Source organism: Euleptes europaea, chromosome 1 (assembly GCF_029931775.1).
Source record: "Euleptes europaea isolate rEulEur1 chromosome 1, rEulEur1.hap1, whole genome shotgun sequence".
Classification (NCBI taxonomy): domain Eukaryota; kingdom Metazoa; phylum Chordata; class Lepidosauria; order Squamata; family Sphaerodactylidae; genus Euleptes; species Euleptes europaea.
Genome location: NC_079312.1, coordinates 77,647,959 through 77,672,564, shown reverse-complemented (window position 1 = coordinate 77,672,564; position 24,606 = coordinate 77,647,959). Strand labels below are relative to the sequence as shown.

General features: G+C 47.5%; 2 protein-coding genes across 2 annotated transcripts in view; one reads left to right on the top strand and one right to left on the bottom strand.

The window, feature by feature from the left end:
* Positions 1-234: 234 nt before the first annotated feature.
* Positions 235-6,886, top strand: INKA1 (inka box actin regulator 1). Its single transcript, XM_056861960.1, has 2 exons — positions 235-330; positions 5,999-6,886. Exons 1-2 carry the CDS (start codon positions 280-282, stop codon positions 6,866-6,868), a joined length of 921 nt encoding a protein of 306 aa, XP_056717938.1. The 5' UTR covers positions 235-279; the 3' UTR covers positions 6,869-6,886.
* Positions 6,887-17,402: 10,516 nt separating this feature from the next.
* The window catches only part of UBA7 (ubiquitin like modifier activating enzyme 7), a 50,063-nt gene continuing 42,859 nt past the window's right edge, over positions 17,403-24,606 (bottom strand). The window contains exons 22-24 of the mRNA XM_056857450.1: positions 20,619-20,720; positions 19,470-19,570; positions 17,403-17,551 (exon numbers count right to left, since the gene is read on the bottom strand). Coding sequence (XP_056713428.1) covers positions 17,413-17,551; positions 19,470-19,570; positions 20,619-20,720 — 342 coding nt within the window. The 3' untranslated portion in view covers positions 17,403-17,412. The remainder of the gene's footprint in view (positions 17,552-19,469; positions 19,571-20,618; positions 20,721-24,606) is intronic.

Genomic DNA, 24,606 nt, shown 5'->3' with positions numbered 1-24,606 from the left:
ATATGGGCTCTAATTAAATTACAGCCGCCCCGAGGAGTTCAAGTTACAGCCCGCCGCCGAGCGCGCCCATTGGCTCCCGTTTGAGCGAGGGGGCGCGGCCGCGGGCGCCCATTGGCCCGCCGGGAGGCAGGGGGAGGAGCCGGCGGCGCGCTCCGCTGGCTGGGCATGGGGCCGGGGAGAAAGCGGGGCCAGAAGCTGCCGGCTGCCTCGTCCGTGAGCGCCGAAGGGTCCCTCCCGGACCGCCCCGTCCAGCTGGCACTGAGGGGTCCCGGCACTGGCATGCACAGCGCCCGCCTCGACGCCTTTGTGAGCCACCTCCGGGCAGAAATGGTACGTCCTGGGCGCAGGTGGGGTGGGGGGGCGGTGGGGTCCTGCCTTGGGGTCCAGGCGTGAAGGCAGCGGGCTCTCTGCGCGCGTCACCGAGGGGGCGATCGGGGGAAGGAGCCGGGGGCGAAGGGGGGCGGGCCAGGCGGCTGTCCCGACGGCAAAGGAGGCTGCGGCGCGGCGCGTCCGCTCGCCGCTCGCGGTCCCTGGGGCGCGCCCCGACCCGACCCGGCCGGGGAGCAAGCCGGGGCTTGCGACTCCGGGGACGAGCTGGGGAGCTGTCGGCTCCGCTTCGCGAGGCTCCTCCGGCACGCACCGCTGGCCGCTGGGTGGGACGGGGCGGCGGGGGGAGAGGAGGGCTCTGTCCGCGGCAGGCGCGGCGCCGAAGGCTCCGGACCTCGGGAGTGAGTTTGACCGACTTCGGCCCGTCTTGCTTGTGAGTGGGGCCGGAGTGGACGGCCGCAGCCCTCCGAGCATTTCCTGGGGAGTGAGCGCCGTGGCAATCGGAGGAGTTGGGGGGAGTTGCTTGCGAGGGCTGGCCTTGGATGGGCCGCTCTCTAGATGCACGTTTTCCCCACCCGGATTTTCCAAACTCGACCCTCAGCCCCCCGTGCGGAGTTTTGAGGATTTGGCTGGGGGAAACGGGCATCCCGTCCAAGGCCAGCCCTCCCGTGCGGGAACGGCCCAACGAAGCAGAAGCGAGCCCGGGGCGTGCGTGGCTTGCCGCGCTCCGGGGTTGCGCCCTGCCCCGAGGCTGGGGCTGTATGCCCGGCTGGCGATCCGGGGCCCAGATGAAGCCTGCCTGCTGCTGGGAAGAGATCCAGCGGAGGGAAGCTGGCTGCAGCTGCATTCCTTGGAGGCAAAGTCTAGGAGGCGCTCCGGGCTTGGCTGCTCCTTCCGAAGCTCCCTTCGGTACCTCCCTCGAGCGGGGAGGCTGTTCTGCTGGAGGGAGGGGAGACGGACCGGGGGGGGGGGATCTCCCGCGCTCCGCCCTCCCCCCGCCGTCGTTAGAGGTCCGCACTTTGTTGTCAAGTCTTCTCTATGACGTGGTGCCTGCAAAGAGCCACGGTCTCCCCCAGCGCCGGCTAAGGGAGGCTGGTTCTTGCATTGACGGTGCTGTGTTGCCGCGGTCCCCTACGACTGAGAAGTCCCTCCCGAGGCATCCTGAAAAGTTGCTTGCTTGTTTCTCTTTGCAGAACATGGTAGGGCTGTGGAATAGCCTGGCTTCAGTGTGACATGGTTCAGGGCCGAATTGGCCACATGAACAGTATCATTAAAGTAAGTAAGAATAGCCTGGCCCAGCTTGCCTTTAGTCTGAGGAGCCCGAAAGACGGGGGCCCTCCGTTTCATCACCTTGTAATGTGCCCTTGTGAGGATTCCTACATAGAGCCTTTCAAGCACCCTTTTCGCATAGCGTACCATTGAAGACTTGGGGAAATATGTCTTGGGTGCAGGGCATGTCTCCATAGTGTTCATAGGGTGAGATACTGCCTAGGTGGGGATGCTCAACTCTGGATCTTCCTGGTTTCTGGTACGGTCTGAAAAGAGAAGAGTAAGGCCTCCTGTTCCATGTTAGATTCTTTGTATTCTGTGTAAGGTGGTCACGGGGTTTTCCCTGTGATCCTGAGATTGTGAACTGGAGTTCCTTGCTAGAACAGCTTGTGGGATCCTCAGCAACTTTGGGTGATGTGACCTCACCTACCATTTCCTCTGCCTCTTGCAGGGGTGGTCTTAATGAGTCTATGGCCCTGTGCAAAAGTCCAGGATGGGGCCCCAGAATCACAGTTGCCAACCCCCATGGGGCTGGCCCAGAAATGCAAGGTTGCTGCCCAACCCCCCAACCCCCCGCTTAGGCAGGTATGCATGGCAACTGCTGAGCTGGCTACCTGAGAGCTGGAGAGGAGGATGCAAGCAGAGGCAGACACCTGCCTGCTCTTCCTTTTCTTTCCTCCTCCATCAGAAGTGGGGGGGGGGCATGGATGGATATCCCACCAGCTTGGGACAGCTGCCCCCAGTGCACCATGGCTAAGACCACCCCTAGTCTCTCAGACCTCGTGTTCCCAGGAGGTGAGGCACCTCTCTGGAGACTACAAGGGGACCAACGTCTTTTCTTTCCATACACTGGCAAGATTTTGGTAGGCATAATACAGAGTTATCTTACCAGTGAACCAGATGTTCCTCCTGGACTGTACCCTGGTTCCTTCTCTATCCTGAAAGAAATACAGTAAGGGGGACCAAGCCACGTTACTGTTGGACTGGGGAAAGCTCCCAGTTTCCCAAAGTGGTCAACACCTGCAAATGCCGTGGGCAGAAGATCTGCTTAAATTTTTCACAGTGGCCTTGAAAATGTAAAGGCGCCACCTAGCATGCCTTTTCTAGATAATGAAGTGAGAGACAGGAAGTTCTCATATAGGAAGTGGTGCAATGATATCAGGGGTTTAAGCTGTTCAGATGCTGAACTCTCTTCTCTGGGAGAATCCAAAGGCTGATGGATGGGTGATGGAAGAGTCTACTGCAGCCTCTCCTTCCATTTCTCTCACTCAAAGAGTAACCACAAGGGGCCTAACTGCTGCCTTACTTAAATCACAATGTAACAGTAACATTTAGTACTCCATCCTAAGGAGCCTTCCAAGTTGGAGGATGGCCTCTTATGCTGGAGGAAGGTTTTGCTTCGTCAAGTGGAAGCAGGGCTTTTTCGTGTGGTGGTAATCCCCCACTATTGAGTACCGGCACCTTTTCTGGGGGCTCTCCCGAGGGGATAAATGGTGGAAACAGAGGCTACCTTATATGAGTACTGACACTTCTGTCACACACCCCTGCCACAAACACACAAAAAGCATTGAGTGATAGGATACGTGCCATTAACCCCTTTTGAAATCAAGGCTGCTAGGCCTAGTGCTCTCCAGTGTGGTTCAGAACAGAAAAAAGTGAAGGATGTGAATGCTCTCCCCAGCGTGCATTCCTGGAAAAGACTGCCTTTAATATGTTGTGATGAGAGGGGCTCTTCATGTACTCAAGCTTTCCCTCGCATTCTGTGTGTGTACATTGGAATAGCACTTTCTTTTAAGAGAAATGCCTTCATTCTTTGCCAGTGCTGTAATCTGTGAATGGGCACAGGTGGCAGCAACTTGAGGACTGAAATAGCTAGTGCTGAGTTCGGAAATCTTACACTTTTAGGAGCTGCTGCTGCACGAATGAAATATTTGCAGGGTTCTTTTCTAAACTCAATTTCAAGATTGTTCTGAACAGCTGGTTGCCTGGAGATGGGTCTGGCGCCATCAGATGCAGTGGAGCCATCAGCACAGAGCTGATAACACTCAGTTTGAGGGCTGCTCTCTATAATGCTTCTTCCCTGACCTGTCCAGCCAGGGCAACTGGGCATTTGCAACTGATGTCAGCCTTTGCAAGGGCATCTGGCCCCCCTGTTACTAGGTAACCTTTCCTGTTTCAGCCATCATTCTTGATTTGTCACCCTGCTGGGTCCAGAGGAAGGAGAAGTGATGTAGCTGCTAGGCAATTGAATCAGACAACCCCCCCCCCCATGTATTGTGTTCAGGGAGGAAAAGGTGGTGGCCAAGTTGAAGGAGGTATTGTGAGAAGAGGGAGAAAGCACCAAGCTTGAGGTGTGTGGGATCAGGGATGCAGAATGGAGAGCAATAGTGGGAATCCCCACATCCAGAGCTTGCCTTACCAACAACTACAACTGATGGGCCTGATCCCGAATCAGATGAAACTCTTCTTTTTGACTACATGGTTTTTGGAGCAATCCATACTCTGGCTTGCTGCAACATGAACTTTGAGATGGCTACTAAGACAATGGAATTCAAGTCTTGGGGGAGATTGAGTCATATTCCATATGTCTAATATTAGGCCAGAATAACTCTGTGCTAAAGCAACAGCATTTCCTGACCTGTGTAAACCTTCAGATGGAGTTGTTCTCTGTTTTACAAAAAAAATCACATAAATGGCTGACTCACAGTTGTGGTGTAAAGGAGGTTTATCTGATGCTGTGGCTAGGAATGGAGCTTGGATTTTTCCTTGTCTGGAAGGGCTGTGGATGTTGGAGGAGGGGAGAAAATGATCTAGAGACTTTTTAATGATTGCCCAGGAATTGTGACTGAAGCATAACCAACACCAGACATTTGATGGGTTCCAGGTTTGCAGCTAGCCATCAGTGGATGACTGTGAACTGTGGCCCCCAGACCAGCTAAATGAACAATTCTGTCTTGGTGTTCACAAGTTTGCCTGGAAAAGCAACAGCCCAGAGCACAGCTGAACTGCAGATATTTAAGAAAATAACAGGAAGTGGGCCTGGAGTGGAAGAATACTAGGAATTTGGTCACAGTGCTTGGACCCCTGACTATACCTCATTTAGGAATGACTGAGACCAGTTTGTAAACCGGGAAACGTTTGAGCTCTTGACATTTTCCGCACCCGTCACCAGCCCTCTTTCATGTTTCCTACTTCTCTTTGTCTTTACCATTGGGACTCCTTAGCACTGGCCCGTACTTTCTTTAGCACCTGGAAGATCTGTGGCCTCGCTCAGGATGTTTCGCTGTAGGCCTGGCTCTGAAACGGAGCCTTTTGCACCTCCTTCCTTACCTGTACATAGAGATTTCTGACAAGAAAAGGCAGTTTGCATCATTCTGGCTTGCTCAGATGTCCTGCCCTCCCACACAATAGCAACAACAGAGAGGCCTCCAGGTGGTTGGTGGGGGGGAAGGGTTCAGAATCTGAAAGTCATTGGCTCAGAAGTGAACCTCACCTTCTCTTTGCTGCTACAGATTCCCACTCCCCCCCCCCTCAACACGCGGCTTCCGCCAATGGCTGTGTCCTTATCTCCTGGCTTTCTTGCCTTGCATGCAGGGGGGTGGACTGTTTGTGTAATTCCCGGAGTCTCTCTCACACCCTCTGTGTCATCTTCAGCCGGGTGGGGCTGCTCACTCACGGTAACATGCTGCTGCTTGTAGACCCTGGGATGGGTCTGGAACGTGCAGATGCTACTGAAAAGCTCTGCCTCAGGGCTGGGGGCCTGCCAAGACGAGACTGGGCGAGGACTTGCGCGTGCGGCTCTGGCTTCCAGTTCCGCACTTAGGGTAGATCAGATCGGTGCCTTTCAAAGCAGATCAAGGCGTAACGTGGGCTAGAAGCAGCAGGGGAGCCTTGGAGTGTTCCACCCGCCTTGGGAAGCATGTGCTGGGTAGATGCTCAGCACCTGGGCTGAGTGTGAGCTGTGTGATTGAGGGGATGGGGTAGCGGACAATGGGCTATGTGAATGGGGTGGACAACAAGAAGAGATGTGCAGGTAAAGAGGGTGGAAAGCTTCACTGGAAACAAAGGCAATTCTGCTTTTTTGACTCAGGAGGCCTGAGTCATGGGAGGTCAGGAGCCCACTTCGATTGAGTCAGTTATTCTCTTGTTTGCTGTCTCTTGTGTCGTCTGAGCTCATGATCCACCAAGCCGCTTTCTTTGGACTTGTTGCATTAAACTGGCAGGGTTAGCTCCGGAATAGGCATGTTTGGGCTAAGTAATTCTGAAGGCTGCAGTTTGCTTGTAATGTTGCTTTATACTAACTTTCAGTATGTCACAGGCTGAACCTTGCACACTTTATTGGGCAATGTCGTTGGGATGATTGGGATGGGAAGCTGAACGTGTCCTGTCTTCTCCTCCACAGTTGTGCATGAAGGAGTCGAGCGAAGTGCTGCGGGGCCAGATGCACTGCATGATGCGGACTCTCCATGATCTGAAAAGGGCACATGACCAAGACCTCCGGCTGGATCCCAAGGAGATCAGGCCACTCCCTGCCATGCCTTCCCCAAAACAGTGCACCAGTCCAAGGGTGTCGGCCATTTCAGAAGCAGACTCTGCATGTTGCCTGGAGGTGGCTGTGGAGGAGGAGACGGCCTTCACTCCTCCTAGCAGTGAGCGGAGTCTGGAGTTTGATTCAGGTTACTCCGAAGTGTCAGGGAGCAGCTGGCGGGATGAGGAGTGCCCCCCATCATTGCGAGCCAGTAAGCTTTCCTCAGGGGGTTTCTTGCGCCGCCGAGCACCTGCCAGGAGGCCTCGGCCCAAATCTGCTTCCGATGCCTGCCTGGAGCGGTGGCGGGAAGCTGAACCTACAGACGCAGGGGACTGGACGGTGTCCCTTCTGTCACAGAGCCGCAACCGGCAACCCCTGGTGTTGGGTGACAACTGCTTCGCCGACTTGGTTGAGAACTGGATGGACCTACCCGAGGAGAGCGGGGAACGTGGGCGGCTGCAGCGCTGGCTGGCCAAGCCCCACGGATTCCTGCTCAACCTTTCCGGCAACGTGCGCCGCAGACTAGCTGGCATCTCACGCACAGAGCGCACCAAGCAGGACACTGACGGCACAAAGCGTTTTTCCTGCCCTGTGGGGCTGGGAGCACGGCCAACGCTACCCTATTTTCACCAGTCCCACGCCAACATCAGCGAGCTTTCTACAGACTGTAACAGCTTTGCTGCCCTCATGAACTGCCGAAGTCGGCAACCCATTATTTGCAATGATGTGATTGGATATATCTAGCATTGCTGGGGTTTCTTAATACTTTTTTTATAAACAGATATATATATATATATATTATTTTTACAGGTTTTGTAAATAAATGTCTTTTTTCCCTATGTTTTATCTTTGGTGAGTTTGTGTCTGTAAATAACCATGCAGCTTTATGCTATTGGCTTGGGTCTGCTACAGCATTTCCACTGTCAGAGCATGATTTTCTTGCTTTCCCCACCCACCCACCCAGTAGCATTTCAGGGGCCATTTTGGGATGCGTTGGGAGGGGGGAGGTGAGGAAGCCGTGCTTTGCAGGTATAAGTCACATGAACACATAAAGCTGTCTTCTACTGAATCAGATCCTTGGTCCATCAAAGTCAATACTGTCTACTCAGACCGGCAGCAGCTCTCCAGGGTCTCAGGCAGAGGTCTTTCACATCACCTGCTTGCCTAGTCCCTTTAACTGGAGATGCCGGGGATTGAACCTGGGACCTTCTGCGCGCCAAGCAGATGCTCTACCACTGAGCCACGGCCCCTCCCCTATCCACAGAAACACTATGGTGGATCCAAGCAATTTTTGAGCCAAATGACTTTTTAGTTGCATTCTGATTGACTCAGCTTCAAGTAAATGCATCAGCTCTTGTCCTTAGAGTGTAATAACACGAATAGAAAGGACTCACAGGGAACTAGGAACTTTTAACTCAAGAAGCTTGAATATTCCACGTTCTGATTTCTTGACATGTTTTAGCTCTCCCCAACAAAGCTATAGGTCTGAGTCAGTTTAGCAAGTATCAGTTTAATCTTTTCCACTCTTGAAAGATGTGAAGTCTGGAATATGAGAGACTCACTTCTGGAAGAATATGATCTAGAGACTCGTTGCTGTGTTGGTCATCGAAGAATGTTTTTATAAGATTATATCCTTTATGGTTCCAACTAAAATGGAGTGTTTTTCTTAGTTTAGCTGTGTACTGAAACTTGAAGGAATATAAATGAAACATTTAAGATAGTTATTTAGGTTGATAGACCACTGAAGAACAGTTTGTGCTTGATTCTTAGTACAAACTTTGGGAACTAGCCAGTAAGAGAACCACTCTGGACTTCTAACAAAAGGGCCAAGACAAGAACTGTGAATGATGGCAAGAACCACTGCACGCTGGCATATATCTGCAAGTACAGTGGATTCTGCATCGGAGGCATCCAGCTGGCATTTATAGGGCAGACTGTGTTAATTGTAGTGTTCAAATATAAGCAATTAAAAGAATACTCAGATTAGTCATGGTATTGTGGCTATTTATGTTCCCATAAAAAGTTCTCAAAAATGTTGCACTGAAATATGAGTTATGTGGCATGAAAGATCAAAACAATATACTCAAATCAGTTATTCAAATTCCAAGTTTACCAAGGCATTCAAATGCCTTCTATTTGCCTGTTCAAAGGAAAGTAATAATACCTTGATTTGATTGACACATTTGTTCATTGTTTCAATTTTTTTTATCTACCTTTAATTATAAAAAAGGAGAAACGCATGTAAAAATGAAGCAGATCTGTGGTCATACCTAATCACAGCAGCAGTAAATACTTGCGGGGAAACGATAACAAGGACCGTGGAAGAACAATGCCTGTCACAGGCTCACTAATATTTCCAGTTTACATGAAAGGGTTCAGACTGAAAGATGTTTTCCTTGCACATCATTGGTTGGAATACTAACAGTGACACTGATAGCACGTATGATCAAGTTATAGAATATATCTAGAAAAGCTGTACATATTGCTTTGGTATAGAATATCTGGGAATCATCTGAAATGTGCGTATGGTGAAGAAAAAATGCAAAATTTAAGGTGTACAGTAGTTACCATAAAGAAATATAAACCTACAAAGACATATGGTTTTGAAAATCTAGAAACAGCATAAGATTTATATTTCCAACAGCAAGTCACCTTTCTCTAGACCAGGGTTGTCGCACTCAATTGTTATGAGGGCCAGATATGGCATAAATGTCACTTGGTCGGGCCGGGCTGTGCCTTGCCAGCCCAGATTGAGAGTGGGGTGGGGGTGGGGGTGTGGTTTGCAGGCCAGATCTCTCAAGGGGCTGGATCCGGCCTGCAGGCCTTATGTTTGACACCCCTAAACTTACAGGCAGGCATAAAAATGATGGCTATATCCAGTTGATTATCCCCACAATCTTCTAGTCAGAGGGGACAGAAACTTGGAGGTACCATTTAGCTATCATAGCTAAAAAAAGCTTCCCCATGATCCCTTTTAAAAGCCACCTAAGTAAGGTAAGCAAATGACTACTACCAGAGTTGTTGATAGAACATTTAATAAATTACTTATGCAACTACCCTAGAAATTTTGGGTGACCTTTCACTAGTGTACTTAATTTGCAAGACCATACTTGCAATTTTTCAGCAGAATGAGCAATTGTTTAGCAAGGATTTGAAGGGTGGAGTACATACCAGGAAAGTTCAAGGATACCAAAACAAGCTCTGTCAAAATATATATATTGTTGGTGGTTGCCCTCCAGCTTTTTCAATCTGAGTTCTGCAGTCATGAGTGCTAGAAATATATCACCGAATGAAGTTAGACATTCTCAGTTCTATACATCTGGCAAAGTGAGCTCTGACTCGGAAAAAACCTGTACTAAAATAAATTATTTTAATCTCTTAAATGCCAATGGACTCCTGTTTTATGGAGCTGCTAATAGGAAGGCACTGGCAAACCACCTCTGTTAGTCTCTTGCCATGAAAACCCAAAAAAGTGTTCGCCATAAGTTGGCTGCGACTTGAAGGCACACACACACACATAGAGTAAAAGAGCTATCCATCCAAAAGAATAACGTTTCACTTTGCAAGTGGTAGGTCAGGTTCTCAGGGATGCATCCAAATACCAATTCTCTGTTTTATCTGGCATATTAGCCGCAAATAAAATTTATTTATTTACCGATTCTCCCTTCCTCATCTCAGGAATGGAATACATACATTCATTCTCTCATTTTTCTGATGGACTTTCCTTGTTTTCCCTTACCATATAATGCTATACAGTAATAATACTTAAATAAAATCAGCTAATGTTCAGGAAAATATAAAAATATACCCTCTCCCATAATACTAGAACACGGGGTCATCTGCTGAAGCTGGAGGGTGAGAGATTCAAAACAGATGAAGTATTTTTTCACACAGCGCATAGTTAAATTGTGGAACTCCCTGCCCCAAAATGTGGTGTTGGCTGCCAACCTGGAAGGCTTTAAGAGGGCATTGGACATGTTCATGGAGGAAAGGGGTAATCATGGCTACTAGTTAAAATGGATACTAGTCATGATGCATACCTATTCTCTCTAGTATCAGAGAAGCATGCCTATTATATTAGGTGATGTGAAACACAGGCAGGACAATCCTGCTGCAGTCGTCTTGTTTGTGGCTTCCTAGAGGCACCTGGTTGGCCACTGTGTGAGCAGACTGCTGGACTTGATGGGCCTTGGTCTGATCCAGCAGGGCTTTTCTTATGTTCTTAATAGGAATTGCCTTGCTGGATCAGCCCAATATTTACCTGTTTCCAGAAGTGATCTGCTGGATGCCTCTTTAAGCAGGATATGAAACGGACTGTCTTTGCTGTTGTTTCTCCCTAGCAGCTGCTATCCAGAGGCATACTGCTTCTCTATACAGAGGTTCCATCTAGCTATCATAACTAACGGCAGTTAGTAGATGTATCTTTCATCAGTTTGTCTGATCTATTTAAAACTCCATCTAAGCTATTAGTCATCAACAGACTTTGAGGCAATGAGTTCATTAGGTGAATGATGTACTGCGGGAAGACTTCCATTGTCATCTCTCCTGAACCTGGTACAAATCAACTTCATTGGGTAGCAGCAGGTTTTAGAACTGAGAAAGGGACAGGGGGATTTTGCATTTGTTTTTCTCATACTATTCATATCAAAGGCAATCATGCTCCTCCCCATTCCTTAGTATGATGGGGGTTCTTATAGTTGCCATAGTTACAGAGTTCCCTTCCCCCTGGCTATTATAAAATCCACACTGTAATATTTTTGTAACGTAACAGTTTTAATATATGCACACACTTAAACGGGGCAATGGAAAGGGAGAATATAAGAACTTCAGGGAGCCTCCGTAGATATATTTATAAAACAGGAGTCCAGTGCCACCCTAAGAGACTAACAGAATTTATTCCAGCATTAGCTTTTGTAAGTCGGAACCCACACAAAGTGTACATCCATTTGGCCAATGCATTTAAATTAACTGAGCCATGGTGGTGGTGGTGGAAGATGTTATAAAGAGAAGCTGGTTTAAAGCAAAATACAATGAAGAGTGATCGATTCACTCACAGATGTTGGTTTATTTTAAACACTCACAGATGTTGGTTTATTTTAAACAATCTTTTGACAGCATCTTGGTTTAAAACATCTCTCCCCCCTCCCCCGTGGGTGGGGATTCTGTTGTTAATATAAATGTGTGCGCCTGATGGGAGTACACTTCATGCACCTCTGAGTCTCAGTTATGAAAGCTTATGCTGGACTTAATTTTGTTAGTCTTTAAGGTGCCACTACTGGCTTCCTTTTACTTTACCACTATAGACTAACATCCAGATATATTTTATGTTTGTGCCTATGTATGGCCTTTTATGCACAAGTTGTTTCCGTCGCCGTCAAGTCCTGAGTACTTTCGGGCTTTGTTTTCATTATGCTTGTATCTTCCAAGGTTGAGAAGTTTCCTTGCTCTCCCCTCGCGTTTTCCCTGCATTTTATGGATGCTGTTTTGCCCCTAGTTTAATATCTGCCCCAATCCCAAATCGAAAGCTGCTCCTATGTATACTTGTCAAATCGGGGGTTTCTTCCCACGCCCATTCTCACTTCTCCCACTTGTCTTTCTCCCTCATCCAACTCCTCCCCTCGAAGCTGGAATACTACGAGGCTACTTATTGGACAGTTTTACAGCAAATGTGGTCAGTTTCAGACCTTAGCCTGATCAAACATCTTTGTTGTCGTTTATGACTAGTGAGAAGGCTGAAATAATCACCAGTGACCTATGAGGCTGCTTATTTGGTCAGTTTCACAGTGCCATAAGGGCTTTTTTCCACTAGCAATCTAGCAATCTACTGCTGGAGCACAAGCGTGAACCAAAAAAAAGGGGGGGGGGAAGGGGGGAGGGTAGCAAGCCATGTAACAATGATGACACATCAGTAACCTCGTTAGTTCTGAAGATCCAAATTTTCCCAGATGATGCATACGTTTAACCCCAAGTACAGTAATTACTGTGGGGGGGGGGGAGGGAAGCCCCTGTGCATAGTGATTTGAGAATTCAAGTTCAAATACTGTGCACTGAGCAGCATATCCAGCAGAAACTACCCATGCATAAAAGGTCATGTCTCCACAGGAGTTTTTATTTCAAATTATTCTTTCATTATCATATCTAAATATCAGAGGTATTGGGAGGGGCTGTGGCTCAGTGCCAGAGCATTTTCGGCATGCACAAGGTCCCAGGTTCAATTACCAGTATCTCCAATTAAGAGGACCAGGTGGTAGGTGATGCCAAAGACCTCTTCCTGAGACCCTGGAGAGCTGCTGCCAGTCTGAGTAGACAATATTCTCCTTTATGGACAAATGGCCTGATTCAGTATAAGGCAGCTTCATGTGTGTGTTTAGGTTTATCCCACCCTTCCTCTGAAGAGTTCAAGGCAATGTACATGGTTCCCCCCTCCCCTGCTTTATATCCTCACGAAAACTCTGTGAAGCTGAAACAGAATACCTGGCCTTACCCATGGTCCCCTTGTGAGCTTCATGGTTGCGTGAGGATATGAATCATGGTCTCCACAGTGCAAATCCAGCACTTTAATTCTCACCCCTATACTATTTAGATGGGTTTCCCTAAAATAAAAAACAACTGCACGCCACAGCTGTGGTACTTTCCCAGTGCAGCAAGAGGACACGTCACAGAATGCGTGTACTCTGAGGGCACTGAAATTAGGCCACATTGTTCTCGCATGGCAATGCGGGCCCTTGTGATAAGAAAACCACATGATGTTGAGACACTGTCTAGTAATATGTAAACACTCCAGCTTGCGTAGTTGGTTACGAGCAGACACTCCTACCTTTTGAACTGTAACTCTTTTCACCAAGATGCTAGTAAGGGATAAGTGGTAAAAGTCCTCTTTATCAGGAGTATTGTCCCTCTTAGTGCAGCTATGTGAATGAGCCCTAAAGCAATTGGTTTATGAGCCATCATCCTGCTTGTTCATTCTGCAAAGTTGCATCACAAACCAATGAAAGGGCTCCAAAAGCCAGCCTCTTTCTAGCTAATGGAAGCCTCTTCCTTGAATCAGTAGCTCCAAAAGATCAAGAAATCTATTCAGGCTGACCTCCAGGGTAATATAAGCAAGGGGGATTTTGCTCTGGTTATTTACAATATCCCAGTGCAGGTAATTGGGCTGTTCTACCCCCCACCCCTCCCTGGAAACTCCTGAGTGCTACAATTTTTAACCTAAAGATTGTAGATGAATGGACAATCCACACAGCAACTTCAGCGGTCTTTTTTCAATTGTTAATCACCAAATGGCACCTTAAAAATATATAACAAGCTTTATCTGCTACAACCAGCATACAAGACTCCCTTCTTGGGAAGTGTTTAGATTGGGCAGATATTAAGGCAATTTTTGCATATTCTAATCTAAACAGATTGTGGATGCCTTCCTTCTCTCACTTTTAAGGAGGCATTCCAGGTTTGCACCACAGATTTCCAGGACCTTCCTTGTATGGTGGATACTAGAACTGTAAAGTCGCTCTGAGCCCGACCTTCGGGTTGGGGAGAGCGGGGTAGAAATGTAATAAATAAATAGTAGATACTGCTACAGCCACATACTTTTAAGTCCATTTTTCTACAGTTAAAACTGCTGAGGACCACATTAGGTCTTTTTCAATGAGAAAACCTACTCATCGTGGCTTAGTATCCATATTATGTACACACATCCATATGAATCTGCCTTATATTGAATCAGATCATGGGTCCACTCGGTTTTCTCAGGCAGTGGCTCCCAGGCAATTGTCTTGCCCAACACCCACAACTTAAGATCCCCTTTTGAGTAGAGACACTGAACCTAAGATCTTATATATGTAGGACATATGCTCTGAGCTCTGACCTGCCCCATCTCTGAAATCAATGACATTACTCATGAAGAAGTAACCTGAAAACTTCAAACGGGGAATTCAGCCCGGCACCACTATTAACAATAATACGTGCACCTCATCACAAAAGCCAGACTAGACACAGATCTACCCCAGTCACATAGAAAGCAGGAATTTGGAATTGATTTTAACAGCAAAAGGGGTGCACAAGTCAGGAGTGAAGCACCTTCCCCCCCCCCCACCTCTCCATGACTCACTTCCATACAGCCTCTCTCTCCCCAACCATTCTTTGCTCAGCTGAAATGCTTCTGGAAGTTCTGGTATCAGAGGCCAGCTGAGGAGAAAAGTGCATGGGGCGATTAGAACGCCAGAAGATGGGGAAGTCTGTACTTCCATCTGTACACCCCAATTTGCTGTTAAACAGACTCTTCTTGCTATCTGATTGGGGTATATCCATATTTAAATACACAGACCTTCTGCCATCGTGTCTAATCTGGGACTTGAGGCAACAGCCTTTCCAAGAGTCTCCTCCTTATGATAAAGAGAGGACTGCGGGCATCGTGTCAACAAAACCTTGGCAGGAAGAAAAGTACAAGAACCTTGTTTCTTAGCAGTCCTCACAGTACTGATGATCTGCAGTGTTTTCAGTAGAAAGCCGAGGAAGGTCAACTCATTATCTGGACTCTTCAAAACTGCTTTGGGCCATTCTGATGGACCATCAGTATTGAGAAAAGAACCAGAGGAGCAGAGGGCCCTGCTGATTTTCTTGGATGTCTCATCTGTTTACTCTACAATGGCAATTTTTGGATCATCTGGCAGGATTGGGAAACAATATACTTCTGTGATTTCCCTCTTACCTGTCAGAAAGTTTATGGGAAAGTGGTCCTGGAAACTGCTGTTCCTCTCTGAGGCCCTTCTGCTACAGGGCTTCATGCTCTGCTGATGCTGAAGTCTGACTACTGTAATGTGCTGTAGATGGGTTGCCTTTGTTCGCTGTGATTTAGAAGCATCACCTGGTCCAGAATATGGCAGTCAATCTGTTAACTGGGGCTGGTTGCAGGGAATATATCTTCCAAGTTTCGAAACAATTTCACTGGTTTTAACTTTGTTCTAAGCACAATTCAAAATGCTGGCATTAACCTTGCTTTTAAAGTAGAAAACTGGGAGCATACGTATCTTAAACAAACAACGAAATATAGCTTGATTTTCAGGAGAAGTTCACAGAAAACATTTTGTATTACTGGTGGCAAGTACATTGAGTGCTGTAATGTCCAAGCTGGCCCTAGCCACTTGCAGAATTTGGGTGATAAGCTGAAAGAACTGAAGAACACTCTGTCTGAACTGATGTTCAAAGACAGCTGTCCTAGAAGCAGCATTGCTTTAAAATGAAAGAAGCTTCACTTCCATCAAGTATGACATATTAATGTAACATGTTGCTAAAAGCTTACTATAAACAGGAGATGTAACCTGCCAGTGGTACTTTGTCATAATGCTCCTACTAGTAATGTCTCAGTTGTTATTTCACTTAAATTAGATATGAGAAATGCAAAGCTGGTCACTCCATTACTTCAGTCTGCTGAGGATAACCCTGATCCACAACCTTTTCCTTAAAATCAAATCGTGACTAGGGAATTACCAGACAAGTTAACAATAGTTGCATAGTTAATTAATAATAATAAAGTGTAACATAGAGTCGTGGGGTGAAACTACTACAGAGGAGAAACTACTACAGAGGAGCATGCCTATTATATCAGGTGCTTTGGAATTCAGGCAGGATGGTGCTGCTGCAGTTGTCTTGTTTGTGGGCTTCCTAGAGGCACCTGGTTGGCTACTGTGTGAACAGACTGCTGGACTTGATGGGCCTTGGTCTGATCCAGCAGGGCCTTTCTTATGTTCTTATATTCTTATTGCATATATTACCATTTCAAGTAGCACATTTAGTGTATACAAGCTGGAATGTTTACAATGTTACATTAATTCCTCCTCACAACATCTGTTTTTTTACTGACAGGGACAATTACTTCCACAGGGCTTTTTAGCAAGAGACGTCAGAACAGATACACGGTCTAGTACTTGTCAAACATCCTAACATCCTCCCTTACCACAACAGTGGGTCCAAAGTGTTATGAACATATGTTTTACCCTGAGTCAATTGGTTCATCCAGCCAAAGGCTGCAAGGCCTCAAGCAAAACTCCCTTTGAGCGTTGCTGCTTGAGATCCTTTACTGGAAATGTTGGAGACTGAACTTGGGACCTTGAACACAGGAACACATGAAGCTGCCTTATACTGAATTAGACCCTTGGTCCATCAAAGTCAGACTCAGACCGGCAATGGCTCTCCAGGGTCTCAGGCAGAGGTCTTCACATCACCTACTTGCCTAGTCCCTTTAAATGGAGATGCTAGGGATTGAACCAGGGACCTTCTGCATGCCAAGCAGAAGCTCTACCACTGAGCCATAGCCCCTCCCCTTTGTACTCCCCTTATGAGTACAAAGCTGAACTTCGGCCCTTTCCTCTGCTCCTGTAATATAAAACCCAGAATTTAGCTGCTATTCTGAACTTTTAAAACAGGTTAACACTAATTTGTAACACAGGCCTTTTATGCATGGCTGTTTCCCTCGATGTCACCCCTTTGATGGCTTTGGGTCTTTGTTTTGATTATGCATGCCATTTCCGGCCGTCAGAGGTCACCTTGCTCTCCCCCTGCGTTTCCCCACGTTTTGCTCGCATTTTCAAATTTGTGATAAAACAGGTCCCTGAAAACACAGGCAAAACCTGCGGAAACTCAGGGGGAGAGAGAGGCGACCTCTGACAGTCGGAAACGGCATGCATAATCAAAACAAAGACCCGAAGCCATGGGGGGGGGTGACTGCGAGGGAAACAGCCATGCATAAAAGGGCCAATGCTAGTGCTTCTAAACCTCCGAAAAGAGTGATGTGGTATGCTGAGGAAGGAGTCCCTAAGGCCCAGGGAGCCCTTATAAACAAAGCAAATAAGAACGCTGCAGACAGACTTCTTGAATGAGCTCATTTCCTAATTAATTCTTTATTCTTGAGAGCAAGTCCAGGCCTGCAGGTCGGTCACTGAAGAGGGCACATTTCCTCCTTCATCGAAGCAAAATATACATTTTCACTTTCAATAGAATTTGTCTCAGCCATTTCCAATACGAGTGTAGCTAGTATATGGATGTGTGTGTGATACACATATAGCGGTATGTTGCCAGATCTGGGTTGGGAAATATCTGCAGATTTGGGGGGTGGAGGCTCAGGAGGGTGGGGTTTGGAGATGGGAGGGACTTCAATGCCATAGAGTCCAATTGCCAAGCGGCCATTTTCTCCAGGTGAATTGATCTCTATCACTTGTAATAGCAGGAGATCTCCAGCCACCACCTGGAGGTTGACAACCCTAGTGATACACACACACCCTATACATACAAGTTACTCATTCTTTCCTGTTCACTGGATGGAGCCAAACATGAACAGGTGGTAAGTCTTTGCCGTCCTCTTCATTTTCACAGACAATTTCGAACACCAACAGCCAGCAGTCCTTGGACACCAAACGGCAAACCAGTTCTGTCAGTCTGCAGAAAGTGAAAGCAAAGGTGCTGGAGGTAGGGTTGGCCAGGTCCCTCTTCGCCACTGGAGGGAGATTTTGAGGGCAGAGCCTGAGGAGGGCAGGATGTGGGGAGGGACTTCAATGCCATAGAGTTCAATTGCCAAAGCGGCCATTTTTCTCCAGGTGATCTGATCTCTATCGGTTGGAGATCAGTTGAATTAGCAGGAGATCTCCTGCTACTACCTGGCAGTTAGCAACCCAAGTTGGAGGACTGAGGAGCCTGGCAGCAGGGATGGGCCCTTGCCTGCGCTCTACCAGTGTGTGTGTGTGTGTGTGTGTGTGTGTGTGTGTGTGTGTGTTCAGGGTCTTGCAACAGTTCCTGAACTACACCTTATTATCTCTCTGTCCGGTGGTCACAAACACAGTGGGGGCAATCAGCTGATGTTCCCCAAGAATCCCTGTTCACAAGAATTCCCTTCCATGCACACGCCCCAGACACTGCTATCCACCTGGGCAGTTGCTCAGCTCCCTCCCTGCCTCCCTTCACTCTGCTTCTTTCCCTATGTTGCAGATGGCCTGGTGGTCCCGAATCAAGGGCTAAAATCAACACAGCCTCTACATGAAGCAACGTTAGTGATGTCTGCCTCCCCCCCACCTCAGCTTCCATTCAGCCATCCATAACAGAAGGGTCAGCGCGCTTCCTCTCTTTCCCAAAGAAATGGAAATCAGAGTGAGAGCAAGTAACTGTGTTCATGAGAGTTTGCAGATGTGGTTTTTGGGCAAGGTAGAGGGACAGTGAGTGGGCAGAGAGCAGGAAAGACTGCCAAAGAGTCTGGAAAGGCTGCGGAGCAAGAAACTGACTGTTGCCTCTGGATGCGTGCAGATGGCAGAGGCCCAGGGTGGCCTGCTGGGGTGGGGGATGAGCTCGCTCTGCCCCAGGAAGCAGCGGAGGAGGTGCTGACAGCAGGATGTTTACCCGGCATGGAAGGGACAGGACATGGAGGCTTTGCAGCTGCTGCAGCTACAGCACCCCAGGCTGGGCTTGCAGAGGCCCCGTGGCAGGGCAGCTTAGACATCCCTATCCCACAGTCCTGAGGCTCCCTCTGCCCTCTTTCCAGTTACAAGTCTGTGGCTTCCCAGGCCCCAGAATTGGACAAGAGGAGGCAAAATGGAGGAATATTGACTCACAGACCGCTGCTGACACAAGAAGGGAATAAGAGAAAAGCAAAAGCTTGCCTAAGAGAAGGAAAGGCACAAGGTTAAGCATCCAGCTAAGGATGCCAGCAAGCGACTGCAGCCCAGGGTGATGCAAAGAAAGCCTATTGAGGAACATCAACAGAAATGTATACTGTTCTGGGCTAATGGCTCAAGTCCTCATGGATGTCCTTTCAACTGGACAAAGGGCAGAGGGATACTGTGGGGTAGAGATGTCATAGCTGCCCCACTTGAATTTAATCGCGAGATTATTATTCTAAATATCATGAAAATTAAGATGCTGAAGCAGAAACGATGTGAGGACAGCACAGGAATGTAGGCTTTGCCGATGATCCTTTTGTATGGACCAGGTGTTCTCTGTGCCACTCAAGCCCCAAGCCTTCCCCTATCTTTCCAGACTGTATCTGGGCCTGGATAGGGTCAAGGCCTGGTTAGGCAGCCCTTGACCTGCCCAGACATATCCTGCTGCTGGAAAATCCATTGCCCCAGACCTCAGAGATAAGCCTGCAACATTATGAAAAGTAACAGGGACTTAGCTATGAAGACTTAAGCCCCTCTTCCTCATATCTATGGGAATTACAGTATCTATGCCAAAAGACTGTTAAGTGTGGGGAGACTTACACAGGCATCATATGACTCTTGCCTTAGGTCATGTTTGGCTTTTTAGGAAGGGGTTCCGGAAGCAATAGTGCAAAACTCATGGGGATGTTTTCTTGAAATTGTCCTACCTGCTGGAAAGCTGTTTTTCTCTTTTCTCTTCTGCCCAGAATCCAGCATAAATCATAGCTTTCCCATACAGCAGCATTTGTGGCACCAGGCTGTGCTCTCTCTGTGAAACAGGAGGGAATAAGTATCACACACTCTTCCTTACATCTCTGTACCAGAAAAGCTACTGGACTGCGTTAGAACGAGGACAGAAGGTACTGAGAACCACGTGGAATAGAACTTGAAAAATGAAAAGACGGAATTATGGTTCCAGTACAGTTCATTCCATGGAGGGAGCCGAAATGGAAAAGGCTAAATGGGGGTAGTAGAAAGTATATAGAATAATATAGGGCTGGTGATTTGGAGGGGGGGCAAGGAGAGGGACTGCCAGAAAGACAGCAAAGTGAGATCATATTGAATTGGATATTACTATCATTTGGGTGCCAGACCTTGTCTGTCCTTTTTTTTTTTTACTTGAACTTTTAATCAGTTGTTAGTCTGATTTTCTTTACTGGGACTGGACATGTCTGCTGGCTTTAGGGCACTGCTTGGTTTTTTTTTCTCTTCCAATTCCAATGATAACTTTATTTAACATTGATAAGCCGCCCCAGGACTTATTTTTTAAGTGAGGAAGGGGGTATAAATGTCTTAAATAAATAATATGTAATCAGGGTAGCAGGGGCTCTAGTACAGATGATTGCACTGAATGAACACATGAACACACAAAGCTGCCTTATACTGAATCAGACCCTTAGTCCATCCAAGTCAGTACTGTCTACTCAGACTGGCAGCAGCTCTCTGGGGTCTCCAGGTAGATGTCTTTCACATCACCTACTGCCTGGCCCTTTTTCAAACTAGCGGTGCTGGGGATTGAACCTGGGATCTTCTGCATGCCAAGGAGATGCTCTACCACCCTTGTACCGGTCCACAGATGAGACCAGAGATTCAGGAAGCAGTGCATGCTGGCCCCTCCTGAACCACAGGAATGGCTCTGCTCCCTCACTTGATGTAACATAGAAGACCCTTTGCTGTACTCCTGGTATGCACAGTATTAGTAGTGGGGGGGCAGGTTATTCAGACGTGATGGTGGGATGGAATTAACCGTTTCAGGAAAGGTGGTCTATGTTCCTGCCTGCATCCACCCATAAAACCTCACACTTGTTCACTGTCACCTGGAGATGATCACAGAGGCCCTTCAGGGTGATCTCTTCTCCGTTGCCATCAACTCCTGGCACTTCAAATCTTTCCCAGCAGCTCCACGTCCTCTGGTGATACTGAGAATACAGCAGGCACACAAAGAAGCTCAGTTCCAAAATGCATAACCCCACCCCAGCAGATCCAGCCCAGGAAGCTGCTTGTAGCCCACAAAGGGGTTGTTTCCTGTACAGATCAATGGGTCATACATTTTAAATGTCAGGCAGCCCAAACTTTTGCGCGTTTGCTTAGAAATAAGTCCCAAGGAAGGTTACTCCCAAGCGTGCATGGGAGGACTGGCAGAATGGTAAATATCAACAGTCAGGAAAAACAGCATACAAAGATTTTATTATCACCAAATGCAAAGTCATAAATTAGACCAGACAAATGTAAGCCACCCCTATAGAGTGGAGAATCATCGGAAAGCACTGATTCTGATAAGGCCTTAAAGGGAACATGAGCTTCCTGGGTAATGCTGTGGCAAAAGGCTTGTGTTTTATTTATTTATTTATTTCCTTTGTACTCCCTGCCTTAATTCTGACACAGTCAGGACCCAAGGTAGGTGACAACAACAAATAAAATGCAAAAATATTGATACTAAATTAATTAAAACATTTAGTTAAAAGCAGGTGATCAAAATTGCAACTAAAACAGACAATTACAACAGTTCAAAACGCTAAGCTGCTTCTAGCTGTTCCGTAAGCTCTTTTACTAAATAATTCTGGCTTATAGCCTGATCAGAAGGCCACACCAAGGGCAGATGTCTGCCTCACCCCTTTAAAGGAGGCTGTTCCATAATGGTGGGACAGTAACAGAAAAGGTTCGGAGCCTGGGCTGCCACAGAATGTTATCCTTGAGAGCAAGAGGGCTGTTAGGAGACCCTGTTGTGAGGAGCCAGCGTGGTGTAGTGGTTAAGAGCGGTTTGGAGTGGACTCTGATCTGGAGAACCATGTTTGATTCCCCACTCCTCCAACATGAGTGGCAGACTCTAATCTAGTGAGCTGGATTTGTTTCCCCACTCCTACACACGAAGCCAGCTGGGTGACCTTGGGCTAGTCACAGCTCTCTTAGAGCTCTCTTAGCCCCACCTACCTCACAGGGTGTCTGTTGTGGGGAGGGGACGGGAAGGTGATTGTAAGCCGGTTTGATTCTTCCTTAAGTGGTAGAGAAAGCCGGCATATAAAAACCAACTCTTCTTCTTGCCTCAAGTGTCCATATTGGGGGAGATGGTTCTTCAATGGCATGGGCCCCAGGTCAGGAAATGCTTTAAAGGTAAGCACCATTATCTAAAACTAGAGCTGGAAACAAATGGATAGCCAGTGGAGAGATTTCAGGATCAATAGGGAGAACCTGATAGCAAATGGGGGGCCCGTATGATATAAATCCAGAAGTGATGATTGCTGGATCATGACCACTCTGTGCAGTTTGGGCTGCACTATTCATTTGACAGATGTGGGGGGAAAACAGGAGGGTGTTGGGAAAGTAATCTTTCAGTGAAGGACCTGAGAATCCAGCCTGTTCCGCTTATCAAGAAGAAGGTTAAGAGGTGAACTGATTGTCGTGTACCTTCTCTGGAGAGAAGGTTTTAGGTACCAAAGAGCGGTCCTTTAATCTAGTCAAGGGAAACATAAGAACAACCAATAAAAGGGAAGATAAAAGCCAGACAAGTTCTAATCAAGCATAGCATTTAATCAGCAAAGGCAAGTAACAACTGCAACACAAAAACACCAGGATGGGTCCTCCAAAGAGAGCATGATGCAAGGGTCTGGGAAATGCAAGAATTAGGAATGGGGAGATCCCGATTCAAATCTTGCTCAGATATGAAGCTCACTGAGTTAGATCAGGCACGTCCCTTTCCCCTCAGCTTAGCCTACCCCATGTGGTTGCTTTGAAACCAGAACCTTACTCTGAGAACCTTGGAGAAAGGTACAGTGCTAACAAGTAAATAAAAACTACAGTCTCCTATTGATTTTACTTCTATCCATCGCATTTTGAATCCTTCTGTTCCTCCAAGGCAGTATACAGGGCAGTATACAGGATTCACCTTTATTTTAGACACAGGCTTCGGAGCAAGACTGGCCATCTCCTGAAATGATGTTTTGAGACTGTCAAAAACAACAGCAATGTCCTGGCCTAATATGAAAAGGGAGGAAGTCATTCCTTGCGCATTGCGCAAAGGAACTCAGATTTGGGGTGATCTGTATAGTTCTTTTTAATCTTGACATCGATGAACTGGCAACGGGCCTGATGGAGAGGACTCAGTAGGGCCTCCCTTCAAGCAGCTCTCTCCCGCACAAAGGCGCATTGAGATAGTACGCTGCCCACGTACAAATATCCTTTTCTTCAGAACGAGGCCCAGAATGCCTCTTGGCCTCCTGCTTTGTGACCCTGCCTAGTTTGGCCCTCAGCAAAAAGAGAAGAGAGGACAAGAAGCATCCAGTCTCTTAACAAGGGACCTTTTGGGGCTCGTAAGCTCACAGCAGGAAATGCCCTAACCAGAGGGAACTTAGTGGGGTCAGGCAGTACAAAGGGATACTGTCCTGGGCAAATCCACTGGCCAGCAGGGGAGGAGCTATCCAGGGCAGCAGCATTCCCCTCAGCTGCCTGAGCAGTCTTTCCCTGTTGTCCGGACACACGATCAAGCACCACCACCACCCCGTCAGAACTGGGGACCCAGGCGGCTACCCGAGGCTCATTCCATCAAGCCTCTGGTCAGAGCTCCATTAAATGCAAAGGGAGATAGATGTCTCTCTCTTTTGCCACTTAGAGACTGCATCCCCCCCACCCAGCACTGCTCAGTCCTCAGCAGGATAGAGACCGCTCCCCCTTCCCAACACACGGGACTAGCGTTCTTTGCCTTGTCTCCATTCTTCCAATTCCCACACACAGCAGCACAGTTGAGCGCTGGATAAGGTATCACATTAAACCATCATTTAAATAATCACATTTTCATCCCACTTTTCCACCTGGAGGCTGTGTGGCAACTTACATAATTCTCTCCTCCTCCCTTTTCTCCCCACAACAACCCAGTGGGGTAGGTTAGGCTGACAGAGCGCAGCAGTCCCAAGGTCACCCTGTAAGCCCAATGGCCCTGGGGTTGCCAACCTCCAGGTACTGCCACTATAAGAAACCAGTACCAAGGCTCCAGTACCATGGCTACATGTTTGTCCTTTCCATTGTATCATATTGTGTTTGTATGTGTATTGTTTGAATTCTTTGAATATATACGCATTTTTGGAGCCTTGGTACTGGTTTCTTATAGTTGCAGTCTTCCTGCAGTATCGTGCTTATTTGAATTAACCTCCAGGTGGTAGCTGGAGATCTCCTGCTATTACAACGGGTCTCCAGCTGATAGAGATCAGTTCACCTGGAGAAAATGGCCGCTTTGGCAATTGGACTCTATGGCATTGAAGTCACTCCCTTCCCCAAACCCCACCTTCTTCAGGCTCTGCCCCAAAAACCTCCAGGTATTTCCCAGCCCGGAGCTGGCAACCCTACATGGCCCTGTAAGCCCCATGGGTTTTTCAACCCAGACCTCTCCAGTTCTTGGCTGCAATTTTAATTATAGTTACTAGAGAGTAAGTCCAATTTCTTCTAAGCATACATGTTTAGAACTGCATTGTTGGCCTGGCACCACTAATCATTACACCATACAGTTTATCCACCAGTCTACTCTCCATAACAGCAAAGCCACAGAAAAACAGGGAGAAAGCCAGAAGCCAGCAGTCCCAGAAGCCCTTGAATGATCTCACTGTCGTGTCCCTAAGGAGCACCGAGAACAGTTGTGGGTCTGTGCACCATTTCTTAGGGTCCTGTACATGGGCCTTGATGCAGACTGCTGCACAGTCCTGTCCCAATGGACAGCAGGCTCCAAACCAGGAGTACGTCTTTTAGCCCAAGAATCAGGACCTCCGTTTTTGCTTTGTCAGACAGCTGCCTGCAGATGGATGGTCACACATTCTCTTT